The 16,458-nt window shown below is 52.4% G+C and overlaps 6 protein-coding genes across 6 annotated transcripts; 3 read left to right on the top strand and 3 right to left on the bottom strand.

Annotated features, from left to right (window-relative positions):
- Positions 1-127: 127 nt before the first annotated feature.
- Positions 128-1,018, bottom strand: BO95DRAFT_441631 (uncharacterized protein). Its single transcript, XM_025586219.1, has 2 exons — positions 439-1,018; positions 128-345 (listed from the first exon to the last, which is right to left on the bottom strand). The coding sequence occupies exons 1-2, from the start codon at positions 563-565 to the stop codon at positions 284-286; spliced, it is 189 nt and encodes a 62-aa protein (XP_025443486.1). The 5' UTR covers positions 566-1,018; the 3' UTR covers positions 128-283.
- Positions 1,019-2,162: 1,144 nt separating this feature from the next.
- On the top strand, positions 2,163-7,614 carry BO95DRAFT_93380 (chromatin segregase YTA7). Its single transcript, XM_025592337.1, has 2 exons — positions 2,163-4,532; positions 4,601-7,614. Exons 1-2 carry the CDS (start codon positions 2,438-2,440, stop codon positions 7,504-7,506), a joined length of 5,001 nt encoding a protein of 1,666 aa, XP_025443485.1. The 5' UTR covers positions 2,163-2,437; the 3' UTR covers positions 7,507-7,614.
- Positions 7,615-8,018: 404 nt separating this feature from the next.
- Positions 8,019-9,440, top strand: BO95DRAFT_441629 (Sec63 complex subunit SEC66). Its single transcript, XM_025586218.1, has 3 exons — positions 8,019-8,184; positions 8,342-8,652; positions 8,784-9,440. Exons 1-3 carry the CDS (start codon positions 8,085-8,087, stop codon positions 9,192-9,194), a joined length of 822 nt encoding a protein of 273 aa, XP_025443484.1. The 5' UTR covers positions 8,019-8,084; the 3' UTR covers positions 9,195-9,440.
- BO95DRAFT_441627 (pentatricopeptide repeat protein) lies at positions 9,421-12,292 on the bottom strand. The gene has a single exon (XM_025586217.1). The coding sequence runs from the start codon at positions 12,132-12,134 to the stop codon at positions 9,573-9,575; it is 2,562 nt and encodes an 853-aa protein (XP_025443483.1). The 5' UTR covers positions 12,135-12,292; the 3' UTR covers positions 9,421-9,572.
- A 195-nt stretch (positions 12,293-12,487) lies between these two features.
- On the top strand, positions 12,488-15,097 carry BO95DRAFT_472654 (putative origin recognition complex subunit 3). The gene is made up of 8 exons (XM_025589668.1): positions 12,488-12,593; positions 12,673-12,882; positions 12,937-13,010; positions 13,059-13,293; positions 13,345-13,484; positions 13,543-13,816; positions 13,871-13,995; positions 14,046-15,097. Exons 1-8 carry the CDS (start codon positions 12,531-12,533, stop codon positions 15,022-15,024), a joined length of 2,100 nt encoding a protein of 699 aa, XP_025443482.1. The 5' UTR covers positions 12,488-12,530; the 3' UTR covers positions 15,025-15,097.
- A 61-nt stretch (positions 15,098-15,158) lies between these two features.
- On the bottom strand, positions 15,159-16,391 carry BO95DRAFT_411029 (uncharacterized protein; the record flags this gene model as incomplete). The annotated part of the gene is made up of 5 exons (XM_025584203.1): positions 16,318-16,391; positions 16,146-16,268; positions 16,032-16,092; positions 15,837-15,973; positions 15,159-15,781 (listed from the first exon to the last, which is right to left on the bottom strand). The coding sequence occupies exons 1-5, from the start codon at positions 16,358-16,360 to the stop codon at positions 15,159-15,161; spliced, it is 987 nt and encodes a 328-aa protein (XP_025443481.1). The 5' UTR covers positions 16,361-16,391.
- Between the last annotated feature and the right edge of the window lie 67 nt (positions 16,392-16,458).

The following is a 16,458-nucleotide window of genomic DNA, read 5'->3' as shown; positions in this document are numbered from 1 at the left end:
GGTTTTCTTTTCTCTTTTCCAAACTACGTGCAGCATTCTAAACGATAAACGTGTACTTTTTGACCTCAATTACCCCTATACAATCAAGGGATGCAGACATACGAGTACTAGACACCTTTCTCTTTATTCTCAACCAATTCCATGTAGGAAGCGACATTGATGCATGGGGTATATACAATGGCAGATGCAGGTGGATAGAGTACAATCGATAGCAAGGAACACGACGCCATTAACTATTCCAGTAAGATCCAGTCAAGACCCGAATACTCAAGTATGCAAGCATTTACATCTTTTTCTGCGTGCCTGTCAACTCCCGAGCCTTTTCCTCAAGAGCAGTGACTTCCTCTATCGCTAGTCAGAATATCAAGGTCGACCCGTATAGAACGTAATCAAACAAGGATACAATAATATCACGGCGGAGCCAGGGTTCGAACTTACTATTCTTCTCATACTTGGATTCATCCATCTCGAGCTTCAACCACGTCCAATGAAGGACCTGGAAGGTGAAGACGGCGCCCAGGAAGACTTTGGCAAAGGGGCCGATGAAGAGTTTGTACCGGGCCATCTACCATTCTGTAAGCAACGCCTGGGAGAAAGAAGTGTGGATGAATAGAGGAAGTCGGTTAGCTTCAGTGGTCGCTTACGCCGTCTCGGTAGGCACTAGACGATGGATCATTCGGTGCATTCAATCTGGTGCGGGTAGTGGTAAAGGTTCTTTGGGTGCCGGAGGCGATGGTAGCGCCTCGTACTGAGCCGCGAAGAGCGCCGGCTAAGAGAGAATTGATGGACATTTTTCTTTTACAGGATTCTGGAAGACAGTGAAAGATGGGGGGGGGATCGAATTGAAAGCGACAAGCTTCGAAGAATGTAACTTGCAAGATAGAGTTGCCAGCTTGCAGCTTGGGGAGTGCGTGCGCTCAGCTGTCTGATGATAACTTGATTGACTGCAAATGAGGATGATGTTCCGAATGGGACTAGTCCCAAGTCTCCCCAGCCGAGCTGGCTGACTCAGCAGTCACATGATATCAAGCGAGGGGACCCGGCGGCAATTAGGCGAAGGCGAACAGGCGGGGAAGAGTCAAAAAGCGATAAGCTTTGCGGGCCTGGGAGGAAAGCAAAAGCTCGTTCCTGATCTGTGAGCTCTTCTCTTTCTCAGTTCCTCCTCTCTACGTGTCCGAAGGGGCCGGCGACAGGTCTCGGAAAATTCGACAAAATCCCGTCGAAAACACGCTTAACCCATCCGCATCATTCATTTTGTGACATCTACGAGATCATGCAAGCCTTTTCGGGGCAGATTGGGTGGATTGGCAGGGGGGGAAGATGGCAGTCTGAAGAAGCCAAAAGGCGGGTTTGTTGTTGATTTTTGAGGGGTGGGTTTGCAAAGCCCGCTTTTGGGGTCCGCCAAACCGTGACTGGCAGTCTGGCACACCGCGCGGACCGGGAGGATGGCACGTGCCCACACCGTCTGGTCAGAGACTAAACCTAAATAGGGACTAATGATGGCGCCTAACTGTGGCGCGGGTAGCGGAACAGCTGTGGCTGGGTACGGCTAGGCAAGTTTTCCACTTCCATTGCCTTGCCAAGTTGCTATGCTTGCTGCTGCTGCTGCTGCTGCTGCTGCTGCTGCCGCCGCCGCGCCCTTCGATCTTCGCCCGTCTGTCTGGTCTCTCTTGTCTATCCGCCCACACCCATATACCACACCCTCCCCCCCCGGTCACTTCAACCGGCACTCCTCATTGATTTTCTTCCCTCCTTCTGTTCTTTCTCGTCATGCTGTCGATCGGTATCGTTCCTGGTACGGAGTAACTTGCCTTGTTTCCTCTTTCACAGAAAGGTCTCAACTTGCGGAGGGGATCTTTTCGTCTCAGTTTCTTCCATTCATTTGATTCTGTTTTCTTTCCCTGTCCATCGACCTCTGGGTTCTCTCAACCTCTCCCAACTCCGCCTAGCGACTGCATGCGACGCGTTTTGACCTCTCTGGTGTCTCGCATCACTTCTTGCTCCATTCTTTTTTCTCTTGCGGGACCGGTTCACTTCGCGCGTTGCTGTCCCCTTTGCACCGCGTGTTATATATACGACCTGCCTCGGTTCTCGCGGGCGCAAAACGGGGCTTTACCGATTTCACTTCAACTTGGTAGCCGTCAATAGTCAATGCTTGCTGCTTGGTGAGCGCAAGGACAATTGCTTGTTGGTGCTGTTCCATGAGCCCGCAGTCTTTCCTCTCGCATTGAATCTGAGGTGTTTGTCTGGTGCTATTGTCCGCTGCACAATCCATTGAATCAATTGGCCTAACTGAAACGCTTCCAACAGCCGTTTTGTGCCGAGTGAGTGTTACTTCTCACGCGACCAATTCACTACCTTTCCGCATTGTTACTGGAGCATCGGGCGCACTGACACCCCAACGCCTCCAACAAGAAACACCATCGAACACATCACCATGCCTCGTGCCAAACGCTCCATCGAGGAGATGGCCAACAAGTCAGACTCGGATGATGACGACTACAGTGACCATCCGGTACGGTCGGCTCGACGCTCCGTCTCCCGGTCAAAGTCGAAGAAGAAATCCAAGCCCGCAAAGAAACGAGCCCGTCGCGGTTCGGACGATGACATCATCTCAGATGACGACGATATCTTCAGTGAGGACGAGGTTTCCTTTGAAGAATCGGAGGAAGAGGATGACGAAAATGCCCAACGGAATGCCAGAGGCCTAGTTGCTAGACGAGCCGCCACTAACCGACCGGTCTATAACGAAGGCGATACCAGCAGTATCGAAGATGACACCCCAGACGACGATGAAGTTGACGTACAAACATCCCCGAAGAAGCGCAAAAGTACTGTTGTCAAGCTGAAGGTCGGAAACGCACTCAAACGACAAGCGCAGGCGCCACTGGACAATTTTCAAGGCACTCGCCGGGTGACGAGACGTACGCGAGATCCGTCGGAGGATATCTATGCCCTTACGAACTCAGGTCGTCACATGGAGACTGTCGAGCGAGGAACTCAGAGTCCGGAGATGGAAAGCCGGCTTCGACGGGGTTCCAGGGCATCGAAACGCATACCTGTGCTAGACGAGGAAGAGGAAGGCGAATTCCAAACGAAGCAGGAAGAAGAGGAGGTCATTGACGAGACGACCACTGAAATCAAAGGCTCGCAGCTTGAGGTTTTGGAGAGCGATGTTCAAGTCAGTTTTGAGGGAGCTGTACCAAATCCCACCCAGAATGAGGACGATGGGGAAGGTGAAGATGAGGGTTTTGTTCCTGAATCCGAGAATGGCGATGCGAAAGCTGGCGTTGAGGAGGATGGGAACGACGAAGACGATGAGGAAGGGCCAATCACCAGAAGGAGATTGAGGCCAAATCGGGGCCAGCCAGCGGAAGATGAAGCCGACCAGCCTCAGGAAGTCCAAGAGGAGGAACCACGTCGATCTAGTCGCAAGAAACCCAACACCTTTCAACGCAAGCGTCGGGAAGAGGAAAGTGACTTCGAACCCGAAGAAGATTCAAACGACGATGACGAGGTTTCTCACTCCGGCAAGTCGAACGCATCTCCGCGCAAAGCCAGCCAAGCTCGTGATGACGATGATGATGACTATAGCACTACTGGTCGTCGCCCTGGCTTGCGCAAAAGGGCGTCTCGATCACGTGGCCAGTCGGAGGCAGGAGCTGATATTGCCGAGGAGCTAGCCGAAGAATTGGAAGACCTGCGAGGAAGTCGGTCTCGCCGTCGAGTACAACCTGAGATTGTCTACGAGAAACCTCGACGCAGTCGGAAAGATGTCGACTACCGTATCATTCGCCCGGATCTTATCCTGCCCATCGAAGAAGCTGAGAACGAAATTAATGAATCGCCTTCGCGTCGGGGCCGCGGAGGGGGTGGCGGCAGTTGGCAGCGTACTCTGTTTCCCACTTACGGGCCTTTTGGAGGTGGCGGGCCATCTGCGATCTTGGGTCCTCCGGGAGCACCCGCTGCGACGGGGGGTGTGGACAGCGATAGCAGTGATGATGAAGTTATGCAGCATCCTAAGACTGGGGTCAGTGGGTCGTTTTCGGCACCTGGACTACCCGGAGCGGGTTTTGTCGGTCAAACTCATGGCAATGACGCCGCGCAGGGCCTTTCGGGCACCCCTGCGAATCTCGGAAAAGTCAAAGATAAACAGGCGTTGGCCGATGCGGATCCACTGGGGGTAGATGTGAACGTCAACTTCGATAGTGTGGGAGGCTTACAAGGACATATCGATCAGTTGAAAGAGATGGTCTCTCTGCCACTGCTGTACCCGGAGATATTTCAGCGTTTCCACATCGTGCCCCCTCGTGGTGTCCTTTTCCATGGACCTCCCGGCACAGGAAAAACCCTTCTGGCAAGAGCTCTCGCTAACAGTGTCAGCTCGAATGGTCGCAAGGTCACTTTCTACATGAGAAAGGGAGCCGATGCGTTGAGTAAATGGGTGGGTGAAGCAGAACGTCAGCTTCGGCTTCTCTTTGAGGAGGCTCGCAAGACACAACCCAGTATTATCTTCTTCGATGAGATTGATGGTAAGTCAGATTGCTCTTAATCCCGATGCAACCGTGTAGCTTCAAGAGTTAACCGACCTCTTACCTAGGTCTGGCACCTGTTCGGTCAAGCAAACAGGAACAAATCCATGCCTCAATTGTCTCCACCCTGTTGGCCTTGATGGATGGGATGGACGGTCGTGGTCAAGTGATTGTCATCGGAGCTACAAATCGACCGGACTCAATTGACCCGGCGCTTCGTCGACCCGGTCGATTCGATCGCGAATTTTACTTCCCTCTGCCCAACAAGGACGGGCGACGTTCTATTCTGGATATTCACACAAAAGGCTGGGAACCGCCGCTTCCAGATTATATCAAGGATGAGCTTGCAGAGATTACCAAGGGCTATGGAGGAGCTGATTTACGAGCTCTTTGCACGGAAGCTGCCTTGAATGCGGTGCAGAGACGGTATCCCCAAATTTACAAGTCTAATCAGAAACTTGTCATCGACCCGAAAACTATCGATGTCACACCGAAGGATTTCATGTTAGCAATCAAGAAGATGGTTCCCTCGTCGGAGCGATCAACCTCCTCCGGCGCATCGCCATTGCCCAAGTCGGTTGAACCTTTACTGCGTGCACCGCTTGCTGACATCGAGAGCCTGGTGTCTGAGATCCTACCGCAGAGAAAGCGGCTCACTGCGTTGGAAGAGGCACAATTTGAGGAGCCCGCTGGGGGTGGCTTCCAGCGCGAACAAATGCAGCAAGAGTTCGACAGGTCGCGAGTCTTCCGGCCTAGACTACTACTCCGCGGTCCGCTGGGTATGGGCCAGCAGTATCTGGCGGGAGCCCTTTTGCACCACTTCGAAGGTCTGCATGTTCAGGCATTTGACCTTCCAACCCTTCTGAGCGATTCCACTCGATCTCCTGAGGCCGCCATCATACAGCTTTTTGCTGAAGTGAAGAGACATAAGCCCAGCGTGATCTATATTCCCAACATCCACACTTGGTCTGAAACTGTTGGGCAGGCTGTAATTGCCACTTTCTTGGGGCTACTTCGATCGGTTCCTCCCACAGACCCGGTGTTGCTACTGGGCGTTCAAGAGTCGAATAGCGAGGAATTGGACAATGGACTGATGAGAAACCTGTTCGGGTACTCCAAAAAGAATTTCTTTGACCTCAAGGCGCCGGGCAATGATGCACGTTATGAGTATTTTACCAAGGTAATCGACTACATCAAGACGTCTCCAGCCCACTTCCCCGATCCCGAAAACCGCAAGCGCCGGGAGCTTGAAACGTTGGAGATCGCGCCTCCACCGCCGCCCAAGGCTGCCACCCCGCCAAGCAAGGAGCAGCTCAAGGCCCAGAAGAAGAAGGACTACCAGACCCTCAATCTCCTGAAGATTCGGATTCAGCCTATCATGGATCAAATCAAGAAGTACAAAAGGTTCAGAACGGGCGTGATCGACGAGTCTCAGATCCGGTACCTCTGGGAGGAAGAAAATTCGAGCATTGTTACCAGTGATCTGCCAATCGAACAACGGACCACCTTCCGACCGTTCGAGAAGGCTTTCGACAAGCACGGCGTTCCCGGACTACGTGAAACAGTATCGGGCAAATTCTTCTACAATCTGGAGATCGTGACTATCGAGAAACGGCTTTCCAACGGGTACTACAAACGACCAAAGGACTTTTTGGCGGATATCAAACGGTTGGCGAAGGACGCGCGGCAATTAGGTGAACAAGAAAGGCTGCTCAGGGCCAATGAGCTCTTGTCCAATGTCGAGGTTGACATCGCTACCATCGAGCAGGCCGAACCGGCCCTTGTTGCCGAGTGCGAGGGTGTCTATGTCCGGGAGTTAGAGAGAGAAAAGATCGCGCTGGAAAGGGCTCGAAAAGCAGCAGAGGAAGACGAAGGGGGCTTTGTCGGACGGCTGACCGCTAGCTTGGTTCCACACGGAAATACCGACTCTGGTCCATCAAGTGGTCCCGTTGTTCTCGGAGAATCGTTCCCTGACCTTGGGCCCAAAGACAAAGGAAGGCCGGTAACGCCTACACGACCATCGACAGTGAGCTTCACAAACGGCTTTCACCACGGTGGTGGCTCGGATCTGAACGACCTCAGCACGCAAGCAGTCACAAGCAACGGCTCCCACGACTATCAGGCTGATGGCGATGGGGATACATACATGACAACCTCGGATCAGTCGACAGGGCGCGACACACAAACCAGTTCATTCGGGCCCTCTGCACAGCCAAAGCCAGCATATTCCCATACGGCACCTTCACAGCAGGTCCGACGTGAATCCGGCATCTCTAGCTTTTCTCAAAAAGGGCCTGTTACCCCCTTAGCACCTGGATCTCAACCCCATGATTACACGAATGAGGCGTCTACCACGCAGACAACGTCCGACAAAAAGTCATCGGAGCAATCGTCGGTCCCGCAAAACCACTTGCATAGTCCTGTGACTGCTCACGGAATCCGACATGAGTTCCCGGATCTTACACAGTACCCCGATCGTGTGTCCCAGGAAGAACACCTGCCGGACACACAGCAAGGAGACAGCAGCCAGCCTTCACCACGCCTCCAGGGTGGTTATGCTGAATTGGTACATATTGACAACGGAGGGGCATCTCAGCAACGCGCCCAGCCTCCAGTTCCTCTGTTCGAGACTGCTGGCAAGCACTCCGCTCATGTGCCGGCAAACCTGCAATCTTTGCTGAATAATGAAGACCTTTCACCTAAGTTGATTTTGGATCAGGAGTACGTTCAAAGTTTGCACAATCAGCTTACGCAGCGAACGAGCGGCTGCAGCGTGGAGCAGTTGGAGCAGATTAACACGAATCTGATGGACTATCTCTGGCAATCGCGCAGCGAATGGAATCGCAGCAGAGTTGCTGCTGGCATCCGCGACACGTTCAACGACGTTCTGGAAGACATGTTAGCTATGCAAGAGATTGGGCCCATCAGCCAGAAGACGAAAGAACTCTTGGGCGAGTCTGCGTATCACTCGTAGGCCCTATTCTCGGGACCGGCTGGCTACACTTTCGAGTGGATTTATTTCTCGTTTCTTCTCATTTAGTTTCGTCTCATGCGCGGTTTGGTTCTAGGGATACCTCTTTGAAGTGGCAATGGTTTTATGTAATAGGCTGTATGGCAGATGACGCCGTCAGCTTTTCAGTGGTTTACAAGCTTCTGTTTCCTTTGCATGGCTGAATCATACCTGGCTTGGTTATGGGTTCTCGCATTGATTGATTCCATTATACCGGGCGGTGCAGGCTTCGTTCATTTGGGTAGTCTGATCAGACTCTTTAGGCAGTAGTGCAGCTGTAATATCTCTGGAAGGTATTCGTGCTGTCGTACTCAGTGGCATTATTTTTAAGTATGTAGATAGAAATGTTGTGGTGAATCAACCACTGCTTATCGATAAAGGGTCCAGACATGTGACACGGCCAAGACACCAGCCTGGCCTTTAATCTTCCTTACCGTAAGTGTACTCATTGATCCGTTCCGCCTTCTGCTTCCGCGTGGCTACAAAACCACACCCACTCTTTCCAATTGTTTACCACGATTACACACCACATATTCTTCAAGATGGTGGATTGGATCTCCCTCGCGGTGCCGTTTGCCTACTTGGGCGTTCTACTTGGCTCTCTCGCGACATTCTCCTCTCTCTACCGCAAGCGCAAAGCCAGTACGTATTGACGTTCATGATGCATCATCCATCTCTTCCCTAGCCCTCCAAACCACTACAAACCCAGCCCCCTCCCCCCCTTCTTAGACATTCTACCGCACCCAGAGCTCTCCTATACGCACACGCGAATCTTCACTGACTGCCAACCCGCCAACAGCCAAGGCATTCTCCCTGGAGCCATGGTTCCCCGCCCACGTGCAACGCGACATCTATTTTAACCTGCTCCACCTCGACCCCCCGAAGGACAGCAGCAAGGAGAAGAAGGGCCCCGCGGTGCCGGAGTCGGTACTGAAGGCGGCGTTGCTGCGCCGCGCGATTGAGGACATCAAGCGCGTCATGCAATTGAGGTCGCAGAAGCAGGCTCTGGCCATGCTGTTGCAGCGCGGCAGTGTGGGGGATGATCTCTGGCAACGGTTCACACGCGCGGAAAAGGAGATGGAGGAGGAGGTGCGGGATGTTGTTGCTGAGGTTTGTTCTTCTTTTCTTTTTTGGGGGGGGGGGGGGGGTTTCTTCCCTCTCCCTTTCGTTTTGTCTTGAATTGGTTTTCCTTTTTTTGAATATGAGTAGAGAGTTGAGGGGGTTGACACGTTCGGATCTAGGCGAATGCGTACGTTCCCGGCTGGGGTCAGACGATCTTTCAGTCGGCCAACGAGATGCTGAATAATGATCTCTACCGGGAACGCATGGAGAAGGAGCAGGCTAAGCTTGAGGAGGAGCGCAAGTGGTGGGAGAAGAAGAGGGCGAACACTCAGGAGGAGTTTATGAAAGAGCTGGATGCCGAGGCGGCGAATGCGACACCTTCGAGGAAACAATCCGAGTCCTCTGCCCCCGCCGCTCCCGCTGCTGCTACCCCCACGACCCCGACTGCTACGAGTGGTGCCGCCACGCCGAATTCTTCCACGCCCGCGATCAAGACCCCCGAATCGTCCTCCGGCGCGCCGCCTTCCGTGGCGGGAAGCAGTGATGATGATGGGGTGTTGGTCGAGGCGGATGAGCAAGGAAAGAAGTAGACGAGGTTCAATGTGTCTGTATGGGATTGGGCAGCTTTCAGTGTGATCTTTTCGACTATTTTTTTCTCCCGGTGTGGTGTTATCAAATGCTGTTCTTGAACAAGGTTATGTCCCGATTTCACTTCTGCTCGAAGTCCGTTGGTAGCGCTGTATTTCCCATTGAGTGGGAAGAAAAGATTTCTTTGTTACAACATGATACACCAGCCTCAAGAGAGGAAATGTTCATCCGTTTTACATCATACTATAACCACTATATATACACGAAACGAGACCGATGAGAACCCCCCCCCCCAAAACGCCATCTATACTAACGCTGCAAGCCATATTCCACGGTAGGCGCCAAATATCGCGGGTAAACACGCTTTTCGGACAACAACTTCACAACAGTTGGCTGTCGCCCTCCATTGCCGACCCCAGATCAATCCCGGATACTGCCATCTCGTCCGCCACCGACCTGATTTGGGATTCAACGAGACTCGGGTTGTTGGAGATTCGGTTCATTACCGCGCGCAGCAACTCAACCATGATCTCCAGCTGGTACTGCTCTTGCTCGGCCGGTTCGAGCCCCTGCAACGTTTGACCCCGAGCCTCGAGCGCGGCCGTCTTCCGGTTATTAAGGAGCTGCACCAGTGTCTGCACATGCGCGACGCTCTCCTTGCTTCTGGGAGTGCTGGAAAGGCGGCGGAGACGACGTTTGGGTGTGTCGGCCGGGACACCGGCCATGCGGGCTACCTGAAGAACGATGATCCGGGCGGTGGTTGCGTCTGGGGCAAAGCCGAATGTGGCGCGCATCGCGTGGAGAGCGACGAGCGTGCCCGGTAGGTCCTTGGATAGGCAGAAGCAACGGATGATCTGGTCGTATAACTCCTTGGAGAATTCTTCCCGTGCGAGCGACTGACCGCGGGTCGGGAGCTGAGCGAACCACCGTACCATTTCCGAGAAGAGAACGCGAGCGCTGGGGAAGCCGGCCACAAAGGCGGTCCGGCTACGGTCGTACTGGAGCTTGCCGCAATCCCATAAGCAGGCGAAAGTCTCGAGGTCCGGTCGTGTCACGGTGCACAACGATTGATATTTCTGCCACAGGGCCTGTATGTCTTGTTTCCGAAGATCCGCGTAGAGAAGGTGGTTCATGAAGTACGAATTGGGCTGAAGGCGCGCATCGCCTAGGCATTTGATCAGGTATTTGACCATGTCTTCGTCGCTCCGTCGAGTGTAGTGAAGAAGGAGGATCGAAAAGGTCTCAATAGTAGCACTGGGCATGGGGCGCTGCATGAACTTCGGTATGCGAGTGCTGTCCATGTCCTGATCGACATCGACCTTGGGTGCTTCCCCTCCTGCATTAATTCGTGCCCAAGCCGAGTCAATTCGTCGCTGAACCATCGCCCATCCTAGGCATTCGGCTTTTTCCCGTGACGCGGCATCCCCGTCCCGCAGCCAAGCAGCAACAAGACCGTTGAGATGTTTGGGATCCGGATGAATACCTCTTTCGTACATCAGCTCGACTACGAGTGCTGCAGAGTCCACCTCACCCATGCCTATAAGCTTCTTCATCCAACTGGCGTAGAAAAAACGATTCTGGAATTGTCGGGGCAGAAGAGTCAAGGTCGATAATGACACCCTGTTCACCTCTTCCTCCGAGACGCTCGACGCTTGAAGACTGCCAGCCAGGCCAAGGGCCGCCTTGTAGAGTGCGGTTGAGTCGTTCGCCGGATCACGCCCGGTCACCATCATGTCTTTGAACACGGCTATGGCCAGGCCCAGCCTGCCAGCTTTAAGCAGACCGATGCTGACAGAGTCGTAGTCATTCATCGTCATTTGGTGATCGCGGAAGGCTTTGAGCTGGAGATACAACGCCCACGCCTTGGCCTCTGCCTCTTTTCCCGGCTTTTCAGCCCATGCTGTTATGATGGGAATGAGGATCCGAGGCTGACGGGATGAATCATTTGCGAGGAATGCTAGGGCAATATCCTGCGCTCGCTGAGGATTGCCTTCCGCCGAGAACAGCTGTACCCCCAAGGTCCAATACGCTTCCAGGTCTTCTTTCGTCTGACAAAGCCCGGTCTGGTGGGCTTCCCACTGTTCCAGGGCATCTCCTGTCTTCCCCGTGACATGAAGTGCTTCGATAAACGAGATGATTCGTCGTGTCGAAAGAGGAAAGCCAACAGAAATGGCATCTTCAGCAAGGGTCTGGATGTGCGTCGCGACCTGAGACCCCGCTAGACTTTGGTGCGCTTGCGAATCCCACAATAGCGTCCAGGCTTCTTCCGGCATCGATTTCAAGAAGCCAGGGACAATGCGTTTGCAGCGACGATACCACTTCCATACTTCCTGTATTCCTCGCTCATCCTGCTTTCCTTTCGCGACAGATTTCAAAGTCTGGTTGAATTTTTCAATGTAAGGGCGATTTTCTGTTTCATCGGGTATGATCTCGTAAGACTTCCGAACGACCTCTTTGCGGGATCCCTTGCCATCAAGGTTTGAGTACCAATTTTCTTCCTCCTCGGCCATGCCCTGAAACTCTTCCTTCAGCATGTCGTCAAGCCCCTCATCAAAGACTTCATCGAACCAAGGTTGGGGTTTGGAAGGGCCCTTCTCCGCCTCGTGTTTTCGAATAACTTCGAGCGCAATCGCCCGCTCCTTCTCCGGCAGCTCACGAATAAACTGGCTATTGGGACCGAACGGGCCCTCCTTCAGGATTTCCAACTCTTTATCTAACTTGGCCAACTCGGCCTCCACCTCTTCTCGTTCGGCGCGGTCATCGGCCTCGGGGTCGACCTTTCTGATATGCTTGCTTCCCGGTGTTGCTTTTTCGAAGAAGTTGATTTTGTCATTGGGCCCGCCATAGTGAAGGTAACGTGGTGCTACCGGGTAAAAGGCCCCCGGCCCTCTGCGGGCCACATGTTGGTACCACCGAGCTCCTCGGACGGCCTGGCGGAGCATAGAGTTCGACCGTTTAGCGCATCGGACAAATAGTGTGCGGTTCGGAGAAGTCTCAACGCAAAGTGCGTGAGAGAGAGAGAGTGGAGTGCAAGTGTGTATATGTGAGATTGCGAAAAGACGGAGGTAGGGTGGGAGGGGGAGGGGAAGGAAAAGGAGCAACATGGAAGTTAGTGAGCAGTGGCGGAATGAAAAGCGCGGAGGAAGATCATCAGCTCCGCGGCGGAAAACCAATACTTACTTGATCTGGTTTAGCGCAAATGTGAGCTCGATTCCACCCTCTTTCAATCGGTCTCGCCCTCTCCTCCCTCTCCCTCTCTCTTTTCGCGAACTGTTCCTTGTATCCTACGGGTGCTATCCTGTGCTATCTAGCTGAAAGATACTCCCGGGCACCCCGCGATGGACGCGGATCTGCTAGAATTGGACACCGGGGGCGCCTCGAAAGATGGCTCCCAAAGTCAGGTACAGAACATACCTCTCCCGTCGCAGCGCTTGTCCTTCCTGGACTCCCCAGTCCGTCGCTGACAATCAATCTTGAAAGGGTGTTTACATTTATCGACCAGCAGATAAGATCAAATCCTCGGGAGAACGACCGACGAAACGGCGCAAAGTTGCACGAACGGATCTACCGAAGGCTGCGAATTCCCGTCCTTTTGTATCTCTTTTGAACGGCGATGAAGATGCAAAGTCCATTGAACTGCGATATCGCATATACCATAAATTTTGGGCTGCTCAGGAAGCAAAAATCAAGGTACGCGAGTAAATGCTGTGTTTTGACCGAGGGAGTAATAACGATGTTACTTAGGGCATTCTGGATGATGTCGACTCCGAGGTCCTCACCAATGTCCTGTCCTTCGTCAGGTCGACCTCACCCCAAACGTAAGATCGCGGTACCATCGAAGGAAGCCAGTCCCTAATCAAAGACAGTTACGATGGCTGTATACCTGCGGCGCTAGTCACGGTTGGCTCCAATGTCTCGTCCCTCGGCCGACTGCTTTCTAGACTCAACGGTCAACTGACAGCAACTGGAGAAGGCGGGGTTATTGCATTGGAATCTGGTGATGCACCGAACCTTAAGACAACTCTGAAGAACATCATCCGCTTCGGTATCACAAATACGGAGGGAAATGAGGGTTATCAGAGTTTTGTCACTGACCGAGAGGTACAGCGGGTTTATTCTTCAGCCGACAATGAGCGCTAATGGTGACCATAGGGTCCAAGAGTGCTTGGTTATGACCTTGACTTGTTGGCAGACTATGTCAAAAGAAAGGAGGTCAAGAAGCTGGTTCTAGCATTTCGTGACAGTGAAGCATTTGACCCTGGTATTCTGGCGGACCTCTTGTCGCTTTTGAGGTGAGCTATTTCGTATCAAATTACGGTGGTTATAAGATTTACAACTCACGGTTATCAGCTCGTGGCTCGATCGAATTCCATTGACACTTATATTCGGTATCTCGACGTCCGTGGAACTTTTTGAAGGGAGACTACCTCGTTCCACGGTTGCCCTGTTGCGAGGACGGTATTTCGAGATTCACGAAGCAAGCAACTGCGTGGATCGCATCTATGGGAGGATACAAGCAGAACAGGATGGAAAATTTTGGCTAGGTCGTAACATCACCAGCGTACTATTTGAGAAGTCAAGCGACTCCTTTCAGACACCAGAAGCTTTCAGTCGAACAGTTAAGGTAAGTGTTTTGGGCACAGGCACCATGTCGGGTGGCCTAGGCTAAGTCTCTCAGTATGCCTATATGTCACATTTCTTCGCCAACCCATTAAGCGTGCTCCTTGCGGATGATGATGCTGCTACCACAATACAACGCGATAAAGTATGCGAGGCTCTCAGAAACCTTCCATCTTTCCGAAGGTAAGTGTCTCGCCTCTAGTTGCGAGCTGCCAGGTCTAAAACAATTTAAGGTACTGCGAAGATACAATGGAAGAAGGCTGCGCTGAACAAGTTCGCAAGTTATTGGAAGATGATGCCTTCCTTCTCGAGCAAAGCGCCCAGTGGGTAAAATCGGGTCAGCAGAAAATGCGCGACATGTTCAAATGCGTGGATATGGTGCAACGAGCGTTGAAGAAGTTCAACATCGTAAAGAAAACCAGTATCTCTGATCTAGCAATCCGGGCACTTGCTGGGGAGCTGCAAACCTCTGCATCATATGAGGATATTCTTCGAGCAATCAAGACGCTCGATTCCGACCAGATGCCGCTCTTTGCAATGATGTTGCCGGACACACTTACGGCTAGCTCTGATTTTGCGCAAATTCAAGCAGACTTTGGGGCCCTGCTCCAGGTCTATCAAGGAACTGAACCACTCAAAAGTGGGTATGATAAACAACATTCAGTCGTGGCGACAACGGTTGTTCAACAGCGGGTGAAACTCAGCAAGGCCAAGGTCAAATTGCCCAAAGAGAATGCAGAATTTACGAAAATCATCGATCGCTTCCATGCCCTCTTGGAAGCATGTCTCGAGGAGACTTTGATAAGGCCTAATGACTTGGTCTTGCATGAAATCTTCCTCCTTGATATGAGGAATCCCCTGAAGGAAGTCTTCTCTCCGCGACCGCGTTTTGCTGTTGAGCGGGCACTCTCGAGTCCTTTCGACTACCTCATCTCATCACCTGAAAGTTCGACGGTCAAAGTCTCAGCGCACCAGCCGGCAGCGGCTATTTTATATCAACTGTATCTAGAGTCTGGCTCGCTAGTGAACGTCCATGACCTATGGCAGGCGTTCTATGCGGTGTTTGAAAGCGAGCAGGGGAATGGTTGTGATGAACGGACAGCGATGGCTCTGTTCTATAGGGCCTTATCGGACTTGAAGGCCCTCGGAATGATGAAAAGCAGCCGGAAGAAGGTTGATCATGTTTCTAAAACCGCGTGGATGGGTCTGTGAGACGTCATACCAAAAATTGCTTTGCAACATATCTCTCTTGAAGTTCAAAGGGTATCATAAATATAATAAACATGCAGCATTGTCCTTATCCGTCACCACTCCTTGTGCCCCAGAGTGTTGTTGTCTACAATCGATCACTCGGTCACAGGTACCTGTATAATATCCTCACTACCCAAAGCACGGCCCCCTTCGCTCAATACCATCGCCTCTCGCCTGCGTCTTCTGACAGCTTGTTCCTCGGCGGTTCTCTGCTGGATCCGTGGGCCGGATACTCGCCAAGACCCAGCGGTATCTTCACCATCGACCATCCATACGTCGCTGTCATAGTCATCATGATCATTTTCCTCCAGCATACTACCCATGAGGCCAAACTTGCGTAGTTGTTTCGCGCCGTCCACGTGTGAAGACAAAGTACCAAAAATCGCACTCATCACCGCATCATCCGACCACCACGTTTTCATAAGAATCACGACATCTTGACGTCGTGGCCGCTCTCCAGTGGCGCACGGAAAGGGGTACTTGGCCAGCCAACGGCTGACGATACCAGCCTCTAGCGCAGCAGGCACATTTTCTTGTAGGACCATATTGAGTATATTCAGCGCTTTCTTCTCGCCCAAAGGCCTGGTCTTTGGGAGAATCGGTGAGACAGTCGTCGATGTCTCCTCTGTATGTTCGTCCAGGAGATTACAAAGACAGTTGATTAGCGCGGTATAGGCAGGGAGGTCCTGCAGCCGGGAGCAGATGGAGGTGCGAGAGACTGATACTGCGAGTTAGCAGGAATTTGGTTTCTGATGTACGGACAGATGCCATACGAGCCCGGTTAGAAACAAGAAAGTACAATGCATTCAGCGCCTTGTTGCGTTGTGTTTTGTCTCTGCTCACCAAGTCTTGCAGCAGCAGATCCCGGGTCTCGCCTTTTGTTGATCGTTCTGCGATGATGCGCAGTGCGCTGGAATGACTCTTTAGTCGATGTGGATAGTTATGCGGGGAGGGGTGCATCATCGTACGCTGCTCGGAGATCATGGCTAGTACTCTCGGAAAGCTTTTGTAAAGTGTCTAGGTTGAGTGCTGTTCTCTATTCAGCTCCCAATATGACAAAACACATATGCGCTGGCGCATACCTTCTTCGGTGCCCTCAGTAATCATCCTATCGTCCCTTTCCTCAACATGCTTAATTTTCGTTAACTCGCGCACTTGGCGGAGATCTGTGACGATGCCGCGAACAGCGAAGAAGAGTGAGACACCTAGAATGTCTCAGCAACCAGGTATCGTCTTTGAGGCGCACTAGCTCACCTAAGCACAGCCATAATAAATTATCACCCATACGCTCCGCCATTTTACTATACCTCAATTCGGCGCTATGGTGGAGTTGAAGACGGTCGAGCTGCGGCGCGTCGGAAGGGCATTGGAAAGCGGGGAAAGTAATAGTGCCGG

The sequence above is a fragment of the Aspergillus brunneoviolaceus genome, assembly GCF_003184695.1.
Source record: "Aspergillus brunneoviolaceus CBS 621.78 unplaced genomic scaffold BO95scaffold_24, whole genome shotgun sequence".
Taxonomy (NCBI): Eukaryota; Fungi; Ascomycota; class Eurotiomycetes; order Eurotiales; family Aspergillaceae; genus Aspergillus; species Aspergillus brunneoviolaceus.
Note: the sequence above shows the minus strand (reverse complement) of the source record. Positions and strands in the feature narration are given on the sequence as shown.

Coding starts and splice junctions, on each gene's coding strand:
- BO95DRAFT_441631 (XM_025586219.1), bottom strand. CDS start 565: ATGGCCCGGTACAAACTCTTCATCGGCCCCTTTGCCAAAGTCTTCCTG. Junction 346..438: donor ATCCAAGTATGAGAAGAATA/GTAAGTTCGAAC, acceptor GACTAGCGATAG/AGGAAGTCACTGCTCTTGAG.
- BO95DRAFT_93380 (XM_025592337.1), top strand. CDS start 2,438: ATGCCTCGTGCCAAACGCTCCATCGAGGAGATGGCCAACAAGTCAGAC. Junction 4,533..4,600: donor CTTCTTCGATGAGATTGATG/GTAAGTCAGATT, acceptor CCTCTTACCTAG/GTCTGGCACCTGTTCGGTCA.
- BO95DRAFT_441629 (XM_025586218.1), top strand. CDS start 8,085: ATGGTGGATTGGATCTCCCTCGCGGTGCCGTTTGCCTACTTGGGCGTT. Junction 8,185..8,341: donor CTACCGCAAGCGCAAAGCCA/GTACGTATTGAC, acceptor ACCCGCCAACAG/CCAAGGCATTCTCCCTGGAG. Junction 8,653..8,783: donor TGCGGGATGTTGTTGCTGAG/GTTTGTTCTTCT, acceptor GTTCGGATCTAG/GCGAATGCGTACGTTCCCGG.
- BO95DRAFT_441627 (XM_025586217.1), bottom strand. CDS start 12,134: ATGCTCCGCCAGGCCGTCCGAGGAGCTCGGTGGTACCAACATGTGGCC.
- BO95DRAFT_472654 (XM_025589668.1), top strand. CDS start 12,531: ATGGACGCGGATCTGCTAGAATTGGACACCGGGGGCGCCTCGAAAGAT. Junction 13,294..13,344: donor GTTTTGTCACTGACCGAGAG/GTACAGCGGGTT, acceptor TGGTGACCATAG/GGTCCAAGAGTGCTTGGTTA. Junction 13,485..13,542: donor GACCTCTTGTCGCTTTTGAG/GTGAGCTATTTC, acceptor CACGGTTATCAG/CTCGTGGCTCGATCGAATTC.